The sequence below is a fragment of the Notolepis coatsorum genome (genome assembly GCF_963971535.1).
Source record: "Notolepis coatsorum genome assembly, chromosome: 1".
NCBI lineage: Eukaryota > Metazoa > Chordata > Actinopteri > Aulopiformes > Paralepididae > Notolepis > Notolepis coatsorum.
In genome coordinates this window covers 117,619,511-117,641,796 of record NC_140165.1, presented here as the reverse complement: position 1 = coordinate 117,641,796, position 22,286 = coordinate 117,619,511, and the positions used below count along the sequence as shown (strand labels likewise).

The following is a 22,286-nucleotide window of genomic DNA, read 5'->3' as shown; positions in this document are numbered from 1 at the left end:
GGTCATAGTTACTGTTTATTTTTCAAATGTAGCCAAGAGTACTTGCACTGTTTGTATTTCATGTGTTTTGGATAGACTACAGATGGAAATTAGCTTCAGCTAAATCTGGTGCAAACATATTTTCATGTAACAATGATTAATGTAAATGCACATTGTCTATAAAAAAAAAAAAAGTAACTCTACAAAAACGGCAGTCAATGTGTATATTTTCAGCACTATGTTTTTTTTCTTCTTTTTTTTTCTTCCCGTCCCAATCTTAGTCGTTGTGCCAATTCCCCCCCTCCCCTACCTGGTTGTTGTTCGCAAGTTCTCCTACGAGTCGGTACATGGGCGTCCCGAGTAGATCGCACGCTTCCTCCGATACGTGCGGCGACAGCCAGTGACGTCTTTTCACTTGGCAGCGAGGACTCTCATTTGGTGAAGTGTTACGTAGGGATGCCCCCCGGACCCCGGTTCTAAACGGGAACCGGTACTGAATTAGAAAAAACCGGAGTATTAATAAGCTCCGACGTTATCGGTACTGCTATCGATACTCGAGAAAGTATTATTATTATGAGGTTTTTTTTCCAGGAATTTAAACGTTGCAAACTATCTCTCCTCTCTCTGTCTCTGCACAAGAAGCGAGCCGCAGCAAGCCATTACACACACTTGTCGCGAGCCGCTCACACTCACACATACACGGGTAGGGACTGGAGGTGCCTGTCCGTGGCTAGCTACGTTAGCTACGGAGCTAATAGTCAGTTTCAGTGTTGCTGGATGGTACACTCTAACGTTAACGTTATGCCGAGTTCATACTACACTACACGTATGAACTCGACATAGCGTTAACGTTACTCCGTTTCCATGAAGTGTTTAATTAGCAGCAATCTGTTGTTGAAAATTTAACGTTAACGTGGCTAGCTACGTTAGCTACGGAGCTAATAGAGTACCATCCAGCAACAACGTTAACGTTATGCCGACTCGCCGAGTTCATACTACACTACACTTATGAACTCGACATAGCGATAACGTTAATCCGTTTCCATGAAGTGTTTAATTAGCAGCAATCTGTTCTGTTGTTGAACATTTAACGTTAACGTGGCTAGCTACGTTAGCTACGGAGCTAATAGAGTGTACCGGCATCCAGCAACACTGAAACTGACTAACGTTAACGTTATGCCGACTCGCCGAGTTCATACTACACTACACGTATGAACTCGACATAGCGTTAACGTTACTCCGTTTCCATGAAGTGTTTAATTAGCAACAATCTGTTCCGTTGTTGAAAATGTAACGTTAAGGTAGGTATCCGATGCACTTCCGGCGTGGACAGGAAAACGTCGTGAAATCGTTGTAGTCATTTTGTAGTCTTATTAACTAAAAGATTTTAACAAAATAAAAAGCAGCAGCACTATTGCATAACTGAGTCATGTTTGCTATGTATTTCTTTCTTTAGGGGAGTAGGACATTTGTTTCACAGTTTTAGCATGATGATGTTTTATAGATGGCCAGGTTAAACACAGGTTTTTGTTTTTTAAGAGGGGGGGGTTTGATTTGATTGAAGTTTATTTCAAATATGCAACACAACAAACAAATATCAAGTACAGATATAGCCTTAAGCCGTTCAAATAATAATTTATAATTTTTTTTTAAATTTAAATATATTTAAATAATAATCTAAAAGAACCGATAAGAGTATCGATAAAGTACCGAACCGTTAAGCAGTATCGATAAGAGTAGTAGTATCGATAAAATCCTAACGATACCCATCCCACACGTGGGAGGTAGGGCTGGGTGATATATCATTTAGAGGCCATATCGCCCAACCCTAGTGGGAGGGCACGCTATCTCCACCAAGTCCTGCCCCGCTGAGCAAGCGCCGAGACCTGACCTGTAGGCGTCGCTGTCCACAACGCCAGATTCCCACCCGCCAGCTTCCCCACCCCCTAATACTGCCAATTGTATTAGTATGAACGACCAGCCAAGCTGGTAGCAACGCGGAGAGCTGGGCTCGAACCCAGCATCTCCTGCGTTGGTGACGAGCGCAATCTCCGCTGCGCCACCTGACCGCCCCAGCACTATGTTTGTTTACCAATGATTTTAAGTGTTAGCGAAATATGAGTTTATAAATATCTCAGCGCATCCCGGCGGAAACCGGAAATAAAGGAAGCTGTCGTCGGTGTTGGTAGTGCTATGGTTAGGGTTAGGTCTGTCGTCGGTGTTGGTAGTCCTATGGTTAGGGTTAGATCTGTCGTCGGTGTTGGTAGTCCTATGAAAGAAGAGACCCAGGGCTTTTGATGAGCTTTAGAATTTTATAAAACGACACTACCCAGCTCACGCCACTTAACCGTAGACACTTGACCCCCTAACTGCTCCCGATGAGCAGGTTGGCACCTTGGCACGGCGGCCTCGCTCCGCGGCTGGCGCGTGAACGGGTCAATGTGAGGAACAAAACTGTAAAGCGCTTTGGATAAAAGCTGTTATATATATATAAATGCACTCATTTACCGTTTAAGCTGGACGGGTCATAGCTACTGTTGCTGTTGTTAACCCTTTCACTGCCACACGACAGAAGGTTAGCCCTTTACTATCACACAACCGACGGCGACGCTCCAAGCGGAGCTAATGATGCTAATGATGGAGCATCGCCGTCGGTTGTGTGATAGTAAAGGGCTAACCTTCTGTATTGTCACAGTGAAAGGGTTAACCGGCTGTCGTGTGGCAGTGAAAGGGTTAAGCTAGACAAGTTATAGCTGTTGTTAAGATAGGCAGCAGGTCAGGTTGCAGTATGATATATCTCTCAGGTTGCAGTATGATATATCTCTCAGGTTGCAGTACGATATATCTCTCAGGTTGCAGTACGATATATCTCTCAGGTTGCAGTATGATATATCTCTCAGGTTGCAGCAGTATGATATATCTCTCAGGTTGCAGTACGATATATCTCTCAGGTTGCAGTATGATATATCTCTCAGGTTGCAGTACGATATATCTCTCAGGTTGCAGTACGATATATCTCTCAGGTTGCAGTATGATATATCTCTCAGGTTGCAGCAGTATGATATATCTCTCAGGTTGCAGTATGATATATCTCTCAGGTTGCAGTATGATATATCTCTCAGGTTGCAGTACGATATATCTCAGGTTGCAGTATGATATATCTCTCAGGTTGCAGCAGTATGATATATCTCTCAGGTTGCAGTATGATATATCTCTCAGGTTGCAGTACGATATATCTCTCAGGTTGCAGTATGATATATCTCTCAGGTTGCAGCAGTATGATATATCTCTCAGGTTGCAGTATGATATATCTCTCAGGTTGCAGTATGATATATCTCTCAGGTTGCAGTATGATATATCTCTCAGGTCGCAGTATGATATATCTCTCAGGTTGCAGTATGATATATCTCTCAGGTTGCAGTATGATATATCTCTCAGGTTGCAGTATGATATATCTCTCAGGTTGCAGTATGTTATATCTCTCAGGTTGCAGTATGATATATCTCTCAGGTTGCAGTATGATATATCTCTCAGGTTGCAGTATGATATATCTCTCAGGTTGCAGTATGATATATCTCTCAGGTTGCAGTACGATATATCTCTCAGGTTGCAGTATGATATATCTCTCAGGTTGCAGTATGATATATCTCTCAGGTTGCAGCAGTATGATATATCTCTCAGGTTGCAGCAGTATGATATATCTCTCAGGTTGCAGTACGATATATCTCTCAGGTTGCAGTATGATATATCTCTCAGGTTGCAGCAGTATGATATATCTCTCAGGTTGCAGTATGATATATCTCTCAGGTTGCAGTATGATATATCTCTCAGGTTGCAGTATGATATATCTCTCAGGTTGCAGTATGATATATCTCTCAGGTTGCAGTATGATATATCTCTCAGGTTGCAGTATGATATATCTCTCAGGTTGCAGTATGATATATCTCTCAGGTTGCAGCAGTATGATATATCTCTCAGGTTGCAGCAGTATGATATATCTCTCAGGTTGCAGTATGATATATCTCTCAGGTTGCAGCAGGTTGCAGTATGATATATCTCTCAGGTTGCAGTATGATATATCTCTCAGGTTGCAGTATGATATATCTCTCAGGTTGCAGTATGATATATCTCTCAGGTTGCAATATGATATATCTCTCAGGTTGCAGTATGATATATCTCTCAGGTTGCAGTATGATATATCTCTCAGGTTGCAGCAGTATGATATATCTCTCAGGTTGCAGTATGATATATCTCTCAGGTTGCAGTATGATATATCTCTCAGGTTGCAGCAGTATGATATATCTCTCAGGTTGCAGTATGATATATCTCTCAGGTTGCAGTATGATATATCTCTCAGGTTGCAGTATGATATATCTCTCAGGTTGCAGCAGTATGATATATCTCTCAGGTTGCAGTATGATATATCTCTCAGGTTGCAGTATGATATCTCTCAGGTTGCAGTATGATATATCTCTCAGGTTGCAGTATGATATATCTCTCAGGTTGCAGTATGATATATCTCTCAGGTTGCAGCAGTATGATATATCTCTCAGGTTGCAGTATGATATATCTCTCAGGTTGCAGTATGATATATCTCTCAGGTTGCAGTTAGAGCTGCCGCGGTATCTGTATTACCGCGGTATCGCTGTTACATCATGCCCACCGCAGCGTTGGGCTGAATACCGGCATCACCGCTGTTTTTTATTATATTATTATTATTATTATTATTACGCTCTCGTTGGGCTTGCGGCTCTGCAGATATACCCTACTTCTCTGTCGAGATTCCAAGCGACCCTATTGGGTACCAGAAAAGTCACATGAAACACTGCAGACCACAGATTGGTCAGAAGAGATACGCGAAGTGCTTTTACTTCCTGAATCTCAGCCATGAGCCATTGATCAGAGCTCAGTCACAACACGGCTAATAGTACGTTAGCTCCCACCGGAGACCGGAGTGGATTGCCGTCGCTCCTCAGGGAACGAGGCATAATGATTTTACTGCAACGAAATGTTATAATAAAAGCCCTTCGTTCTATACACTTGTCTGATTGAAAACTTTATTAACAGACCGCAGAATGGGTACAACTCGGCACGCTCTGAGCAAAGAAAGGAACTTAGATATTAATTTAGTAACGCTTGCCTTGCTATGGTCCGGTAAATACGAACGTGTAACTATACTAACGTTAATGCCACAAATCGAATGCCTTTGTAATCATAAGTAGTAACGTTATAATAATAATAAGAAGAAAGGGTCGGGGGGGTAACCGGCGGGCGCGCCGCTACCACTCCTGCCCGTGACACCTAGTGAACGGCGCACGACCAGAGGGGAGACTTCGAATCCGTGTTTCACTTTTAATAACGAATGCGTGCTTGCCGAATCCCAAACAATATTCATGCTGCAAAGTCATCCTCTAAAGATAGACATTTAGACTAGAGGCAGGCTATATGCTATAAAGAGTAGACTACTACTAAAAAAAAAATGCATTCAAACTTTTTTTTTTAATTTTTTGTGTGCGTGCGGTAAAAACCGCGGCGGTAGGAAATATTTTGCAAATTTGTGCGGTAAGGAAATAATCAATACCGCGGCAGCTCTAGTTGCAGTATGATATATCTCTCAGGTTGCAGCAGTATGATATATCTCTCAGGTTGCAGTATGATATATCTCTCAGGTTGCAGTATGATATATCTCTCAGGTTGCAGTATGATATATCTCTCAGGTTGCAGCAGTATGATATATCTCTCAGGTTGCAGTATGATATATCTCTCAGGTTGCAGTATGATATATCTCTCAGGTTGCAGCAGTATGATATATCTCTCAGGTTGCAGTATGATATATCTCTCAGGTTGCAGTACGATATATCTCTCAGGTTGCAGTATGATATATCTCTCAGGTTGCAGCAGTATGATATATCTCTCAGGTTGCAGTATGATATATCTCTCAGGTTGCAGTATGATATATCTCTCAGGTTGCAGTACGATATATCTCTCAGTAGGGGTGGACGGTATAAACGGTATACGGTATAAACGGTATGAATTTGCTCTACGGTATGGATTTTGCCTATACCGTGTAACCGGTAGTGCAGCTCTAAAATAGCAATGACGTCATGTAACCACTGCGCGACTATTTCACTCGCATTTGCCCCTAAAAATAGATAGAATTAGTCATAGATAATAGATATGTGCGAACTGGAAAAAGTTATTTAGGAGGCTTCGCGCAGTGGGCGTGCCAGCCCCTCCCGCACGCATGTAAACACGGGTCTACTAGTAGTCTCCTGAGCTAACGTTAGCTTAGCTACCGTTACAAAATGACCCAGTCAACTATTCACTTTTAGTTTAATACATGATGAGGCATTGTCTAACCGAACGGTATCTAGTCGGCCAGCTACCGATAGCTCCTGACATCAACAAACGCTCCATCAAGTCTAGTAGAGTAGACGTGTATGATAGCTCCGTTAGCCGTTAGCTCACGTTAACGCAAGTAAGTTCACCGTTCAAAACGAAATGTCCCATTGAACTAAATAATTCACTGAGGCGTTGTATTAACGTTATATATCCGGCTAGCAGTAGCTACAGATAGCTCCTGATATCAATGTCTTATAACACTGATTCGATGCGTATTCGAGCTGAGGGCTTGATGAGCACAGTTAAGTAACGTTATGCCAATAGGGTCCAGGTGCAGCGCCGGAGAATCCTGGCCGTAGCTCTGCTCGAGGCTACTCGAGTAGCTGGAGGCTACTAGAGTACACACAGACAGTGGAGCTTGTTGCGTGGTGGCGATGTCTCGCAGATAATACAAGTACAAGTCTAATTATATAATATATATATTTTATTAAAAAAAAAATATATATATATATATATATATATATATAAAATAAAAAATTTGTTTTTATCAAAAACGATGATACCGTGATATATACCGTTACCGTCTATGCTTCAAATTATACCGTGATATAAATTTTAGACCATACCGTCCACCCCTATCTCTCAGGTTGCAGCAGTATGATATATCTCTCAGGTTGCAGCTAGAGCTGCCGCGGTACTGATGTTTTCCTTACCGCACGGATTTGCAAAATATTTACTACCGCCGCGGTATTACCGCACGCACACAAAAAAAAAAAGTTTGAATGCATTTTTTTTTTAGTAGTAGTCTACTTTTTATAGCATATAGCCTGCCTCTAGTCTAAATGTCGATCTTTAGAGGATGACTTTGCAGCATGAATATTGTTTGGGATTCGGCAAGCACGCATTAGTTATTGAAAGTGAAACACTGATTCGAAGTTTCCCCTCTGGTCGTGCGCCGTTCACTCGGTGTCGCGGGCAGGGGTGGTTACCCCCCCGACCCTTTCTTATTATTATTACTATAAAGTTACTACTTTATAATAAAGGCATTCGTTTTGTGGCATTACCATTATATAGTTATACGTGCAATAACATCAGCGTATTTACCGGACCATCTCAGTTCCTTTCTTTGCTCAGAGCGTGCTGAGTTGTCCCATTCTGCGGTCTGTTAATAAAGTTTTCAATCAGACAAGTGTATAGAACGAAGGGCTTTTATTATAACATTCGTTGCAGACAGTAAAATCATTATGTCTCGTTTAGTACTCCTGATGAGCGATGGTAGTCCACTCCGGCGGGGAGCTAAAGCTAACGTTATTAGCCGTATTGTGATGAGCTCTGATCAATGGCTGGCATTCAGGATGTAAAAAACTGCAGGACGCTCCCAACGTGTGACGCGTCTCTCTTCTGACCAATCAGTGGTCTGCAATGTTTCACGTGACTTTTCTGGTACCCAATAGGGTCGCTTGGAACCTCGATAGAGAAGTAGGGTATATCTGCAGAGCCGAAAGCCCAACGAGAGGAGGGTACTTTATTATTATTATTATAAAATACAGCGGTGATGCGGTATTCAGCCTACTCTGGGGTGGCCGTGATGTAACAGCGATACCGCGGTAATGCGGTAATCGCGGCAGCTCTAGTTGCAGCAGTATGATATATCTCTCAGGTTGCAGTATGATATATCTCTCAGGTTGCAGTATGATATATCTCTCAGGTTGCAGTATGATATATCTCTCAGGTTGCAGCAGTATGATATATCTCTCAGGTTGCAGCAGTATGATATATCTCTCAGGTTGCAGTATGATATATCTCTCAGGTTGCAGTATGATATATCTCTCAGGTTGCAGTATGATATATCTCTCAGGTTGCAGTATGATATATCTCTCAGGTTGCAGTATGATATATCTCTCAGGTTGCAGTATGATATATCTCTCAGGTTGCAGTATGATATATCTCTCAGGTTGCAGCAGTATGATATATCTCTCAGGTTGCAGTATGATATATCTCTCAGGTTGCAGCAGTATGATATATCTCTCAGGTTGCAGTATGATATATCGGTGCACCGATATGAAAATTGGCCACCGATACCGATACCGATTGTTCAACTAACACAATCGGCCGATACCGATACCGATACCGATAATTGTGGCAAAAAATAAGTATTTTTATTTTTTTTTTATATTTTTTTTTAATTTTTTTTTAATTTTTTTAATGAAACTACTGTATATTTGTATGTGTGTTTGTATTTGTAGGCCTCTTTACTTACTTAAAAAAGGAAACATCAAGAAATATGTTTATGGTATCACTGATCCCTCTCCCAGTATCGTCTGGCGGCCTGCAGAGGGATACTATTTTCTCAACCAGAGCTTTCAACCAATGCAATGGAACCATTCTGGCGGCCTGCAGCGGGATACTATTCTCTCAACCAGAGCTTTCAACCAATGCAATGGAACCATTTTGATTGACAGTCGATTCGGCCAATTACGCCACACCGCTAGCACCCACCTCCTGCTTACCACCAAGCGAATATTCATTTTTCTACTTCGGGGCATGCCGCCATTGATCTGCTTGTGAGAATGCGAGTCAAACTCAGAACCACAACAAGCTAATAAGTTAGCTGCCCAGTGCCCGGCAGTGCCCGCCGACCAGCGCGCTCCACAGGATGGCCAAACGAGACACAATGATTTTACTGCAACAAATGTTATAATAAAACAAAGCCTTTCTATACATTTGTCTGGTTGAAAACTTTATTAACAGATTGCAGAATGTGTAGTTGGGTACGGAATGAGCAACGGAATGTAACCGAGCTATGCACGGCTTGCTTGCTATCTTCGGGTAAATACTATGCTGATGTAATTGAACGTGTAACTAACTATAATAACGTTAATGCCACAAAACGAATGTTTGTGTCATTTTAACAGCAGATACTTTCTTAAATGCCATCCTCCCGACAGAGCGGTGTTGATGGGGAGCTCTGATGGATTCGCTTGGTTGTGTTATTATATTAGCATTGAACAGCTAACCGAAAGCTAGGGTTAACTAATGTTAAAGGTTTAGCCATAACGTTACGTTGGCTAAAGTTGGGGCTATTCTTAATCCAGTAATAATGGCTGCAGACCTGCAAGCAAAGTACAGCAAGTTGGCAAAGGAGTATTCCAACGTAAATCACATTTTCACCAGTAACGTTAGTCGTCTGCCTCCCGGCTATGAACGGACTCGGAGTAATGCCTTGCTGCTATGGGTAATAATAATATGCTGATGTTATTGTCCGTGTAACACTAACTATATAACGTTAATGCCACAAAACGAATGCCTTGTTAATCATAAATAGTAACTTTGATGCAGTAGCTTGTGTGTGTGTGGGGCGGACGGCGGGCGTTGTGCAGGTAGGTCGCGAGTGAATTTTTTTTTTTGTCTTGACGCTACACAAATGGATGGTTAGTTATCGGCGACTGCTATCGGCACATTTGAGCTTATCGGCCGATAGGCCGATAGCAGTCAACAAGGCACTTATCGGCCGATACCGATACCCGACCGATATATCGGTGCACCCTATATCTCTCAGGTTGCAGTATGATATATCTCTCAGGTTGCAGTATGATATATCTCTCAGGTTGCAGTATGATATATCTCTCAGGTTGCAGTACGATATATCTCTCAGGTTGCAGTATGATATATCTCTCAGGTTGCTGTATGATATATCTCTCAGGTTGCAGTATGATATATCTCTCAGGTTGCAGTATGATATATCTCTCAGGTTGCAGTATGATATATCTCTCAGGTTGCAGTATGATATATCTCTCAGGTTGCAGTATGATATATCTCTCAGGTTGCAGCAGTATGCTATATCTCTCAGGTTGCAGCAGTATGATATATCTCTCAGGTTGCAGTATGATATATCTCTCAGGTTGCAGTATGATATATCTCTCAGGTTGCAGTATGATATATCTCTCAGGTTGCAGTATGATATATCTCTCAGGTTGCAGTATGATATATCTCTCAGGTTGCAGTATGATATATCTCTCAGGTTGCAGTATGATATATCTCTCAGGTTGCAGTATGATATATCTCTCAGGTTGCAGTATGATATATCTCTCATGGTGCAGTATGATATATCTCTCAGGTTGCAGTATGATATATCTCTCAGGTTGCAGTATGATATATCTCTCAGGTTGCAGCAGTATGATATATCTCTCAGGTTGCAGTATGATATATCTCTCAGGTTGCAGTATGATATATCTCTCAGGTTGCAGTATGATATATCTCTCAGGTTACAGTATGATATATCTCTCAGGTTGCAGTATGATATATCTCTCAGGTTGCAGCAGTACGATATATCTCTCAGGTTGCAGTATGATATATCTCTCAGGTTGCAGTATGATATATCTCTCAGTAGGCCTGCCGCGATAAGCAATAAATCGATTAATTGCCGCGATAATTAAAATGAATGCAATGATTTTGACGGGCGCGATTAATTGCTATTTGCGCGTTTGTTTTAATGAGGCGGACCCAGTGCCCCTTGTCAGTCACTGTCCGTGTTGGGAGGCGGGCCGCTGGCTTTACTACAGCATTAACGTTACTCATACAAACAGAGTAAACACAGTTTTCAATCAATCAATCAATAACAACATTAACGAGACCCTCGTTGTGTCTATTCTGCTAACGCTAACGTTACCTCTCATTGTGTCTATTCTACAAGCGTTAACGTTAGCTAGGCTGTCTATGCTAACGTTAATGAGCATTAGGCTAACAAGCTGTAACGTTACCAGTCGCGTCTATTTGCTAACGTTAGCATTAGGTAATAACCGGTTTAAAATGGATGGTGATTACCTCACGTTGTGTCTATTCTACTAGCATTAACGTTACTCATACAAACAATCAATAGCGAGTTATATTGATCACGCTATGTACGATAGCCATGCTAAAACGCTAGCACAACATTAGCACCTAACCTAACAACAAGCCTTAACAAGTCAGCGATCTTTTTGCGAGACTAAACTCTCCGCTCGGTGGCAAATTGTGTTGATGTCGGTTTTGTTTAATCAATAAATGAGGCAGAATACACAGTGACTGTATCCTTTGTTTATTGCACTTGTGCCTGCTGCAAACATAATGATTATGAAATCCTAGAGACGCGTCTCTATTCAGTGGTCTGCAGTGTTTCATGTGACTTTTCTGGTACCCAAAAAGTACCTGAAATAATCACAACAATACTTCCGGTCCGGTCGGTGGGCTTCAAAATAAAAGTCTTAAACACCGGAAAAGACGGAGCGGTGGGCTTCAAAATAAAAGTTTTGGGAAATAAATTTCTCCAAAAAAAAAATTCTCTAACCGGTCGCAATAATATCGCTTATCGCTAGTGATGCACGATATATCGGCCGCCGATATAATATCGGCCGATATGGCCGTTTTTTTACACATCGGTATCGGTCCGATATCAAGATGGGGCCGATATCCGATATTAAAAAAAAAAAAAAAAATGTTTTTTTTTTTTTTTTTTTTTTTTATCTTTTTTTTCTTTTTACATGTTTTGACCTTAAATAGTTTCAAAAATCAGTCATTTCTGAAAATAAGTTACAAAAGTAAAAAAATTATGCGTTTTGGAAAATAGCTCTTTATTTGTTTATCATAAAAAAGTGTTTTCTATACAGAGATATCGACATCGGTAAATATCGGTATCGGCCAGAACAGCAATATTAATATCGGTTATCGGTATCGGCCACAATTTTCACATCGGTGCATCACTACTTATCGCGATATTTTCGGGGGCAATTAATCGCCCAGCAAAATGTGTTATCGTGGCAGGCCTATCTCTCAGGTTGCAGTATGATATATCTCAGGTTGCAGTATGATATATCTCTCAGGTTGCAGCAGTATGATATATCTCTCAGGTTGCAGTATGATATATCTCTCAGGTTGCAGTATGATATATCTCTCAGGTTGCAGTATGATATATCTCTCAGGTTGCAGTATGATATATCTCAGGTTGCAGTATGATATATCTCTCAGGTTGCAGCAGTATGATATATCTCTCAGGTTGCAGTATGATATATCTCTCAGGTTGCAGCAGTATGATATATCTCTCAGGTTGCAGTATGATATATCTCTCAGGTTGCAGTATGATATATCTCTCAGGTTGCAGTATGATATATCTCTCAGGTTGCAGTATGATATATCTCTCAGGTTGCAGCAGTATGATATATCTCTCAGGTTGCAGTATGATATATCTCTCAGGTTGCATTATGATATATCTCTCAGGTTGCAGTATGATATATCTCTCAGGTTGCAGCAGTATGATATATCTCTCAGGTTGCAGTATGATATATCTCTCAGGTTGCAGTATGATATATCTCTCAGGTTGCAGCAGTATGATATATCTCTCAGGTTGCAGTACGATATATCTCTCAGGTTGCAGCAGTATGATATATCTCTCAGGTTGCAGTATGATATATCTCTCAGGTTGCAGTATGATATATCTCTCAGGTTGCAGTATGATATATCTCTCAGGTTGCAGTATGATATATCTCTCAGGTTGCAGTATGATATATCTCTCAGGTTGCAGTATGATATATCTCTCAGGTTGCAGCAGTATGATATATCTCTCAGGTTGCAGTATGATATATCTCTCAGGTTGCAGTATGATATATCTCTCAGGTTGCAGTATGATATATCTCTCAGGTTGCAGTATGATATATCTCTCAGGTTGCAGTATGATATATCTCTCAGGTTGCAGCAGTATGATATATCTCTCAGGTTGCAGTATGATATATCTCTCAGGTTGCAGTATGATATATCTCTCAGGTTGCAGCAGTATGATATATCTCTCAGGTTGCAGTATGATATATCTCTCAGGTTGCAGTACATGTATTTATGTCTGATGCATGATATTGTATTTTATTTTTATTTTTTTCCCCTCCTTTTTTCCATTTTTCTCCCATCCCAATTCAGTCGTTATGCCAATCCCCCCCCTTCCTGGTCGTTGCCCGCATTTGCCCCCCACTTGCCGGTCTAGGGAGGGTTGAAGCCTATTACCTGTCTCCTCCGATACATGTGGAGTCAGCCAGCCGCTTCTTTTCACCTGGCAGCGAGGACTCTCACTGGGTGAGGTGTAACGCGTGGGAGGATCACACTACCTCCCTCAGATCCCTTCCTCGCTGTGCAGGCGCCCCGACCGACCTGTAGGAGTCGCTGTTTACAACGACCAGGACCCACCCCACCGGCTTCCCTCCCGCTGACTCTGCCAATTGTGTCAGTATGGACGGCCGACCAAGCCGGAGGCACCGCTGACAGCTGGATTCGATCCCACTGTCTCTGCGGTGTCAGTCAGACGCTTAGTCCGCTGCGCTACCCGGCCGCCCTTGATATTGTATTTCTAAATATTTGGGGGGTGTACTGTGGGGGAGGAGGGACGGACTAGACGTCTGATAATTAATTTAATAATAATTGTTTGCTGCTGATATTTTAGTTTCATTTCTAATGTAATGGTGTCTCTCTCTCCCTCTCCCCCTCTCTATCTCGCTATCTATCTATCTCTGTCTGTCTCTATCTCTTTCTCTCTCTCTCTCTCTCTCTCTCTCTCCTCTCTCTCTCTCTCTCTGTATCTCTCTCTCTGTCTATCTCCCTATCTCTCTCTCTCTCTCTCTCTCTGTATCTCTCTCTCTGTCTGTCTGTCTGTCTCTCTATCTCTCTCTCTCTCTCTCTCTCTCTCTCTCTCTCTCTCTCTGTATCTCTCTCTCTCTCTGTCTCTCTCTGTCTCTCTCTGTATCTCTCTGTATCTCTCTCTCTCTCTCTCTCTCTCTGTCTCTCTCTGTCTCTCTCTCTCTCTCTCTCTCTCTCTCTCTCTCTCTCTCTCTCTCTCTCTCTCTCTCTCTCTCTCTCTCTCTCTCTCTGTATCTCTCTCTCTCTGTATCTCTCTCTCTCTCTCTCTCTCTCTCTCTGTATCTCTCTCTCTCTCTCTCTCTCTCATCTCTCTCTCTCTCTCTCTCAGTGGAACTAGGAAGAGAGAGGACTATATTGAATGGCCAGAGTATTTCATGGCTGTAGCCTTCTTGTCGGCACAGAGGAGCAAGGACCCCAGCTCTCAGGTACACACACACGCACACACGCACACACACGCACGCACGCACGCACGCACACACACCGTTGTGGAGTGAGGACCGAGAATAGGCGGCTTGTCAAGTTTCAAGTTTGTTCATTAATTGTCACAATAAAATACGTACTTTTATGGTGAAATGCTTGGTTCTGTATGAGCCCCTGAGAGTGTGCTTCATGCAGTAAAAAAAAGTAAGTAAAGAGGAATATACAAATACAATACAATCTAAATACAGTGAGGTACAATCTGCAAGTACAGTGAGGTACAATGCAGAAAATTAGGTACAAGGGCGGCCGGGTAGCGCAGCGGACTAAGCGTCTGTCTACCACCGCAGAGACAGTGGGATCGAATCCAGCTGTGGGGCTTCTGGCTTAGCCGGCCGTCCATACTGACACAATTGGCAGTGTCAGCGGGTGGGAAACCCGGCGAGGGTGGGTCCTGGTCGTTGTAAACAGCGACTCCTACAGTTCGGTCGGGGCGCCTGCACAGCGAGGGAAGGATCTAGGAGAGGTAGTGTGACCTTCCACACGTTACATGCTCTCAGTGAGAGTCCGCGCTGCCAGGTGAAAAGAAGCGGTTGGCTGGGTACACAGGTGTCGGAGGAAGCATGTGATAGTCTCCGCCCTCCCAGACCCACGGTAGGGGGTAGAGTGCACAACGACCAGGAAGGGGATTGGGAATTGGCACAACGACTAACATTGGGAGGGGAGAAAAAAAACGGAAAAAGATAATAAGAAAAAATGAGGTACAAAACTTTAAGGTAAGGTGCTAATGCAATGAGCTCCTTCTGAGTCTCTGTGCTGGCCATGAGACTCCGGTATCGCTTGCCTGACCGCAGCAGTTCAAAGAGGCAGTTGTTTGGGTGACTAGAGTCCTTAATGATTCTCTTAGCCTTCCCCCTGCACCGCTTGTTGTAAATGTTCTGGAGGGTGGGAAGCCCCCCTCCAATTGTGCGTTCGGCTGAACGGGCCACTCTCTGTAGTCTGCTACAGTCTTGTGCAGTGCTATTCCCAAACCAGGAGGTGATGTTGCCAGTCAGGATGCTCTCTATTGTACATGAGTAGAAGTTCCTAAGGATCTTCTGACTGACTTGGAACTTCTTTAGGCGCCTGAGGAAGTAGAGGCGCTGCCCTGCCTTCTTCACTACACTGATAGATGGATGGATGGATGGATAGATAGAGATTCTTATTGATAATGAAACGTATATACAAGTATACATATAAGGCCCACCATTATCAAAAGGATAAAAACACAATAAAGCTTACAGCTAGGCCTGCCACGATAACACATTTTGCTGGGCGATTAATTGCCCCCGAAAATATCGCGATAAGCGATATTATTGCGACCGGTTAGAGAATTTTTTTTTTGGAGAAATTTATTTCCCAAAACTTTTATTTTGAAGCCCACCGCTCCGTCTTTTCCGGGTTTTAGACTTTTATTTTGAAGCCCACCGACCGGACCGGAAGTATTGTTGCGATTATCAGGTACTTTGGGTACCAGAAAAGTCACGTGAAACACTGCAGACCACTGATTGGTCAGAATAGAGACGCGTCTCTAGGATTTCATAAGCATTATGTTTGCAGCAGGCACAAGTGCAATAAACAAAGGATACAGTCACTGTGTATTCTGCCTCATTTATTGATTAAACAAAACCGACATCAACACAATTTGCCACCGAGCGGAGAGTTTAGTCTCGCAAAAAGATCGCTGACTTGTTAAGGCTTGTTGTTAGGTTAGGTGCTAATGTTGTGCTAGCGTTTTAGCATGGCTATCGTACATAGCGTGATCAATATAACTCGCTATTGATTGTTTGTATGAGTAACGTTAATGCTAGTAGAATAGACACAACGTGAGGTAATCACCATCCATTTTAAACCGGTTATTACCTAATGCTAACGTTAGCAAATAGACGCGACTGGTAACGTTACAGCTAACGTTAACGCTTGTAGAATAGACACACTGAGAGGTAACGTTAGCGTTAGCAGAATAGACACAACGAGGGTCTCGTTAATGTTGTTATTGATTGATTGATTGAAAACTGTGTTTACTCTGTTTGTATGAGTAACGTTAATGCTAGTAGAATAGACACGACTGACAAGGGGCACTGGGTCCGCCTCATTAAAACAAACGCGCAAATAGCAATTAATCGCGCCCGTCAAAATCATTGCATTCATTTTAATTATCGCGGCAATTAATCGATTTATTGCTTATCGCGGCAGGCCTACTTACAGCTTATTTCCATTGCAGTCCTTCCGATGTGAGTAATATGTGCTGGTGAGTGTCTGTCTGGATGTGTGTAGGTGTATGAGAGTAAGAGTGTCTGTCTGGATGTGTGTAGGTGTATGAGAGTATGAGTGTCTGTCTGGATGTGTGTAGGTGTGTGACAGTAAGAGTGTCTGCCTGGATGTGTGTAGGTGTATGAGAGTAAGAGTGTGTCTGTCTGGATGTGTGTAGGTGTATGAGAGTATGAGTGTCTGTCTGGATGTGTGTAGGTGTATGAGAGTAAGAGTGTCTGTCTGGATGTGTGTAGGTGTATGAGAGTATGAGTGTCTGCCTGGATGTGTGTAGGTGTGTGACAGTAAGAGTGTCTGCCTGGATGTGTGTAGGTGTATGAGAGTAAGAGTGTGTCTGTCTGGATGTGTGTAGGTGTATGAGAGTATGAGTGTCTGTCTGGATGGATGTGTGTAGGTGTGTGAGAGTATGAGTGTCTGTCTGGATGTGTGTAGGTGTATGAGAGTATGAGTGTCTGTCTGGATGTGTGTAGGTCAGGGTTTCCGTTAGAAAAAATTGTTGCCGGTCTCCGTGACCTGCAAGATTTCAACTACCGGACAAATGAGATTAATTCCGGTCATAGTTTATTGAGCTTTAAAACAATTGAGATAGGCAGGCTATATAAAGAATGTCATCCTCAAGGCATGTAGATTTATAATATTATTACTTAAAACTAGGCTACTTTTGCGTATACAGTCATTAATATATTCCAAATAAAATAAGTCCCTCGATACTCCGTCTCCGTGCTGCTGCTGACTTGAAATAAAATAGACCGCGTCTGTGGGCAGTCGGCCCGACAATAAACAGCAGTCTGTTATAATCACATTTTTATGAGCTAACGAATTCCGTTATATTGGACATTTGTATTAATTATATCAAGCGAAGAACTGAGAAAGCAGAGACACGGCAACATTATCGTGGTTTGCGTGACTACTCTCTCCACCTCAATGTCACGCGGTCGAAAAGGGCGCTTGTCTATTGGACAGTGGAAATGTGTGTGTGGCTGCGATCCTGTGTGTGCGCGCGCGCGTGTGTGTGTGTCTGTGTGTGTACTGCGGAGCCCAGATCAGCGGAGCCGAGTTTTGACATGGCATTGATCCATTGTTCTATTGAAGCACATTATTACCACCATCCTCTCGCTAAACAACTTGTAGACCACGGTGTTTTTATGAGTGCCCACAAGTAGCCGTTTTAATAATATAATAAGCCGCGCGCCTCGGTAATAATAATAAGCCGCGTTTTTTCTTCCTTCTTCCCAAGATGCACAGACATAGATAGATAGATAGATAGATAGATAGATAGATAGAGAGATAGATAGATAGATAGATAGATAGATAGATAGAGAGATTAGATGCAGTGTGCTTGTTTTGCAGTGAGTGCTGCGAGCAGTGGTAATAATAATCACTTCCTATATTTGGTTCGCGTTTGGTCCGATGAAGCGAACCGAGACCTACGTTTTTAAAGCTCTCGCTGACAACGTCGTTGTCATTATTAGAAGCAACGAGGAAACAAATGTAATGATCGTTTCGTTCATCGCATAGGCTATTTAATTTTAGCCTATTTTAATACAATTCAAATAATCAAATTGTGCTTAGACTCAGGGAATTATTAAGACCGGACATTAAGACCGGAGAAATTAAATATGTCGGACTTCAAGAGATTTTGCCGGACAAATACCGGTAATTACCGGCTAACGGAAACGCTGGTGTAGGTGTATGAGAGTATGAGTGTCTGTCTGGATGTGTGTAGGTGTATGAGAGTAAGAGTGTGTCTGGATGTGTGTAGGTGTATGAGAGTATGAGTGTCTGTCTGGATGTGTGTAGGTGTATGAGAGTATGAGTGTCTGTCTGGATGTGTGTAGGTGTATGAGAGTATGAGTGTCTGTCTGGATGTGTGTAGGTGTATGAGAGTATGAGTGTCTGTCTGGATGTGTGTAGGTGTATGAGAGTATGAGTGTCTGTCTGGATGTGTGTAGGTGTATGAGAGTAAGAGTGTCTGTCTGGATGTGTGTAGGTGTATGAGAGTATGAGTGTCTGTCTGGATGTGTGTAGGTGTGTGAGAGTATGAGTGTCTGTCTGGATGTGTGTAGGTGTATGAGAGTATGAGTGTCTGTCTGGATGTGTGTAGGTGTATGAGAGTAAGAGTGTCTGTCTGGATGTGTGTAGGTGTATGAGAGTATGAGTGTCTGTCTGGATGTGTGTAGGTGTGTGAGAGTATGAGTGTCTGTCTGGATGTGTGTAGGTGTATGAGAGTATGAGTGTCTGTCTGGATGTGTGTAGGTGTGTGAGAGTATGAGTGTCTGCCTGGATGTGTGTAGGTGTATGAGAGTATGAGTGTGTCTGTCTGGATGTGTGTAGGTGTATGAGAGTATGAGTGTCTGTCTGGATGTGTGTAGGTGTATGAGAGTAAGAGTGTCTGTCTGGATGTGTGTAGGTGTATGAGAGTATGAGTGTCTGCCTGGATGTGTGTAGGTGTCAAGTCAAGTGTTTTAATTGTCACGGCATACAAGTATACAATGAAATGCGGGTGGTCTTGCCCGCAACAATGTGCAATACAGTGGTACAACATATAATAGAATCAAAAAATTAAAAAACAACATTGTGCAGTAAACAGGTAACAGGTAACATGGAGTGACATCTCGGTATCTGTACATAGTTATTTACAGAGCATATGGGACATGCTAGTTAGCTTTGGTAGTGCAATACACTGTTCCTGTTATTCTAATTTAAAGTGTCCTTTCCTTTGGTCATAAGTGTGCGTGTGTGCGACATGAGTGTGTGCCCGCTGTGTGTGAGAGTATGAGTGTCTGATGCAACCTGTGGGTAAAGGGAGGGTGTGCCCCCACCACGCAGGGGGGAGGAAAACATAGGGAGATAAAATACAGTAAAAAATCTTCTTCTTCTTTTTCTTTCGGCTTTTCCCGTCGGGGGTCGCCACAGCGGATCATCTGTCTCTGTCCTCTAGTCGTCCTCCGTCACTCCCGCTGCCTGCATGTCCTCCTTCACTGTGTCCATAAACCTCCTCTTGGGCCTTCCCCTCCTCCTCCATCCTGGCAGCTCCATCTCCACCTCCCTCCTCCCGATGTCCCCCACCTCCCTCCTCCTGATGTACCCCACCTCCCTCCTCCCGATGTACCCCACCTCCCTCCTCCCGATGTACCCCACCTCCCTCCTCCCGATGTACCCCACCTCCCTCCTCCCGTGTTCCCCACCTCCCTCCTCCCGATGTACCCCTCCTCCAGATGTCCCCCACCTCCCTCCTCCTCCTGATGTACCCCTCCTCCTGATGTACCCCACCTCCCTCCTCCTCCTGATGTACCCCACCTCCCTCCTCCAGATGTACCCCACCTCCCTCCTCCTGATGTACCCCACCTCCCTCCTCCTGATGTACCCCACCTCCCTCCTCCCGATGTACCCCACCTCCCTCCTCCTGATGTACCCCACCTCCCTCCTCCCGATGTACCCCACCTCCCTCCTCCTCCCGATGTACCCCACCTCCCTCCTCCCGATGTACCCCACCTCCCTCCTCCCGATGTACCCCACCTCCCTCCTCCAGATGTACCCCACCTCCCTCCTCCCGATGTACCCCACCTCCCTCCTCCAGATGTACCCCACCTCTCTCCTCCCGATGTACCCCACCTCCCTCCTCCTGATGTACCCCACCTCCCTCCTCTTCCTGATGTACCCCACCTCCCTCCTCTTCCTGATGTACCCCACCTCCCTCCTCCCGATGTACCCCACCTCCCTCCTCCTGATGTACCCCACCTCCCTCCTCCTGATGTACCCCACCTCCCTCCTCCCGATGTATCCCTCCTCCCGATGTACCCCACCTCCCTCCTCCTGATGTACCCCACCTCCCTCCTCTTCCTGATGTACCCCACCTCCCTCCTCCCGATGTACCCCACCTCCCTCCTCCTGATGTACCCCACCTCCCTCTTCCTGATGTACCCCACCTCCCTCCTCCCGATGTACCCCACCTCCCTCCTCCCGATGTACCCCACCTCCCTCCTCCCGATGTACCCCACCTCCCTCCTCCCGATGTACCCCACCTCCCTCCTCCCGATGTACCCCACCTCCCTCCTCCAGATGTACCCCACCTCCCTCCTCCCGATGTACCCCACCTCCCTCCTCCCGATGTACCCCACCTCCCTCCTCCTCCTGATGTACCCCACCTCCCTCCTCCCGATGTACCCCACCTCCCTCCTCCTCCTGATGTACCCCACCTCCCTCCTCCTGATGTACCCCACCTCCCTCCTCCTCCTGATGTACCCCACCTCCCTCCTCCTCCCGATGTACCCCACCTCCCTCCTGATGTACCCCACCTCCCTCCTCCTGATGTACCCCACCTCCCTCCTCCTCCATCCTGGCAGCTCCATCTCCACCTCCCTCCTCCTGATGTACCCCACCTCCCTCCTCCCGATGTACCCCACCTCCCTCCTCCCGATGTACCCCACCTCCCTCCTCCCGATGTACCCCACCTCCCTCCTCCAGATGTACCCCACCTCCCTCCTCTTCCTGATGTACCCCACCTCCCTCCTCCTGATGTACCCCACCTCCCTCCTCCTGATGTACCCCACCTCCCTCCTCCTGATGTACCCCACCTCCCTCCTCCTGATGTACCCCACCTCCCTCCTCCCGATGTACCCCACCTCCCTCCTCCAGATGTACCCCACCTCCCTCCTCCTGATGTACCCCACCTCCCTCCTCCTGATGTACCCCACCTCCCTCCTCCTCCAGATGTACCCCACCTCCCTCCTCCTCCCGATGTACCCCACCTCCCTCCTCCTGATGTACCCCACCTCCCTCCTCCCGATGTACCCCACCTCCCTCCTCCTCCCGATGTACCCCACCTCCCTCCTCCCGATGTACCCCACCTCCCTCCTCCTGATGTACCCCACCTCCCTCCTCCTGATGTACACCACCTCCCTCCTCCTCCTCACATGTCCAAACCATCTCAGTCTGGCTTCTCTCACTTTCTGCCCGAACTGCTCAACGTGGGCCGTTCTTCTGATGTAGACATTTTAGATGTTGTCCAACCTTGTTCCTCCCAGAGAGAACCTTAACATCTTCATCTCTGCCACCTCCAGCTCCGCCACCTGCTGGTTGGTCAGCGCCACTGTTTCTAGACCATACAGCATAGCTGCTCTCACTACTGTGCTGTAGACCTTTCCCTTTACTCTTGCTGGTACCCTTCTATCGCAGATCACCCCGTCATCCTTCTTCACCCGCACCACCCGGCCTGCACTCTCTTCTTCACCTCCCTACCACAGTCCCCATTACTTTGGACTGTTGACCCCAAGTACTTAAACTCGTCCACTTTTGGTACCTCTACTCCTTGCATCTTCACCACCCCTCCCTGCTCTCACTACAGATCGCGATGTCATCTGCGAACATCATGGTCCACGGGGACTCCTGCCTGACCTCGTCTGTCAGCCTGTCCATCACTACTGACCTCGTCTGTCAGCCTGTCCATCACTACTGACCTCGTCTGTCAGCCTGTCCATCACTACTGACCTCGTCTGTCAGCCTGTCCATCACTACTGACCTCGTCTGTCAGCCTGTCCATCACTACTGACCTCGTCTGTCAGCCTGTCCATCACTACTGCACA

General features: G+C 44.8%; 1 protein-coding gene across 2 annotated transcripts in view; it reads left to right on the top strand.

Annotated features, from left to right (window-relative positions):
• dctd (dCMP deaminase) overlaps positions 1–22,286 on the top strand; it is a 50,683-nt gene that overhangs the window by 9,237 nt on the left and 19,160 nt on the right. For both annotated transcript variants that reach the window (XR_014620271.1, XM_084324902.1), the window contains exon 2: positions 14,303–14,399. Coding sequence is in view for 1 of the 2 variants with exons in the window: in XM_084324902.1 (XP_084181028.1) it covers positions 14,303–14,399 (97 nt within the window). In the remaining variant the exon portion in view is untranslated. The remainder of the gene's footprint in view (positions 1–14,302; positions 14,400–22,286) is intronic.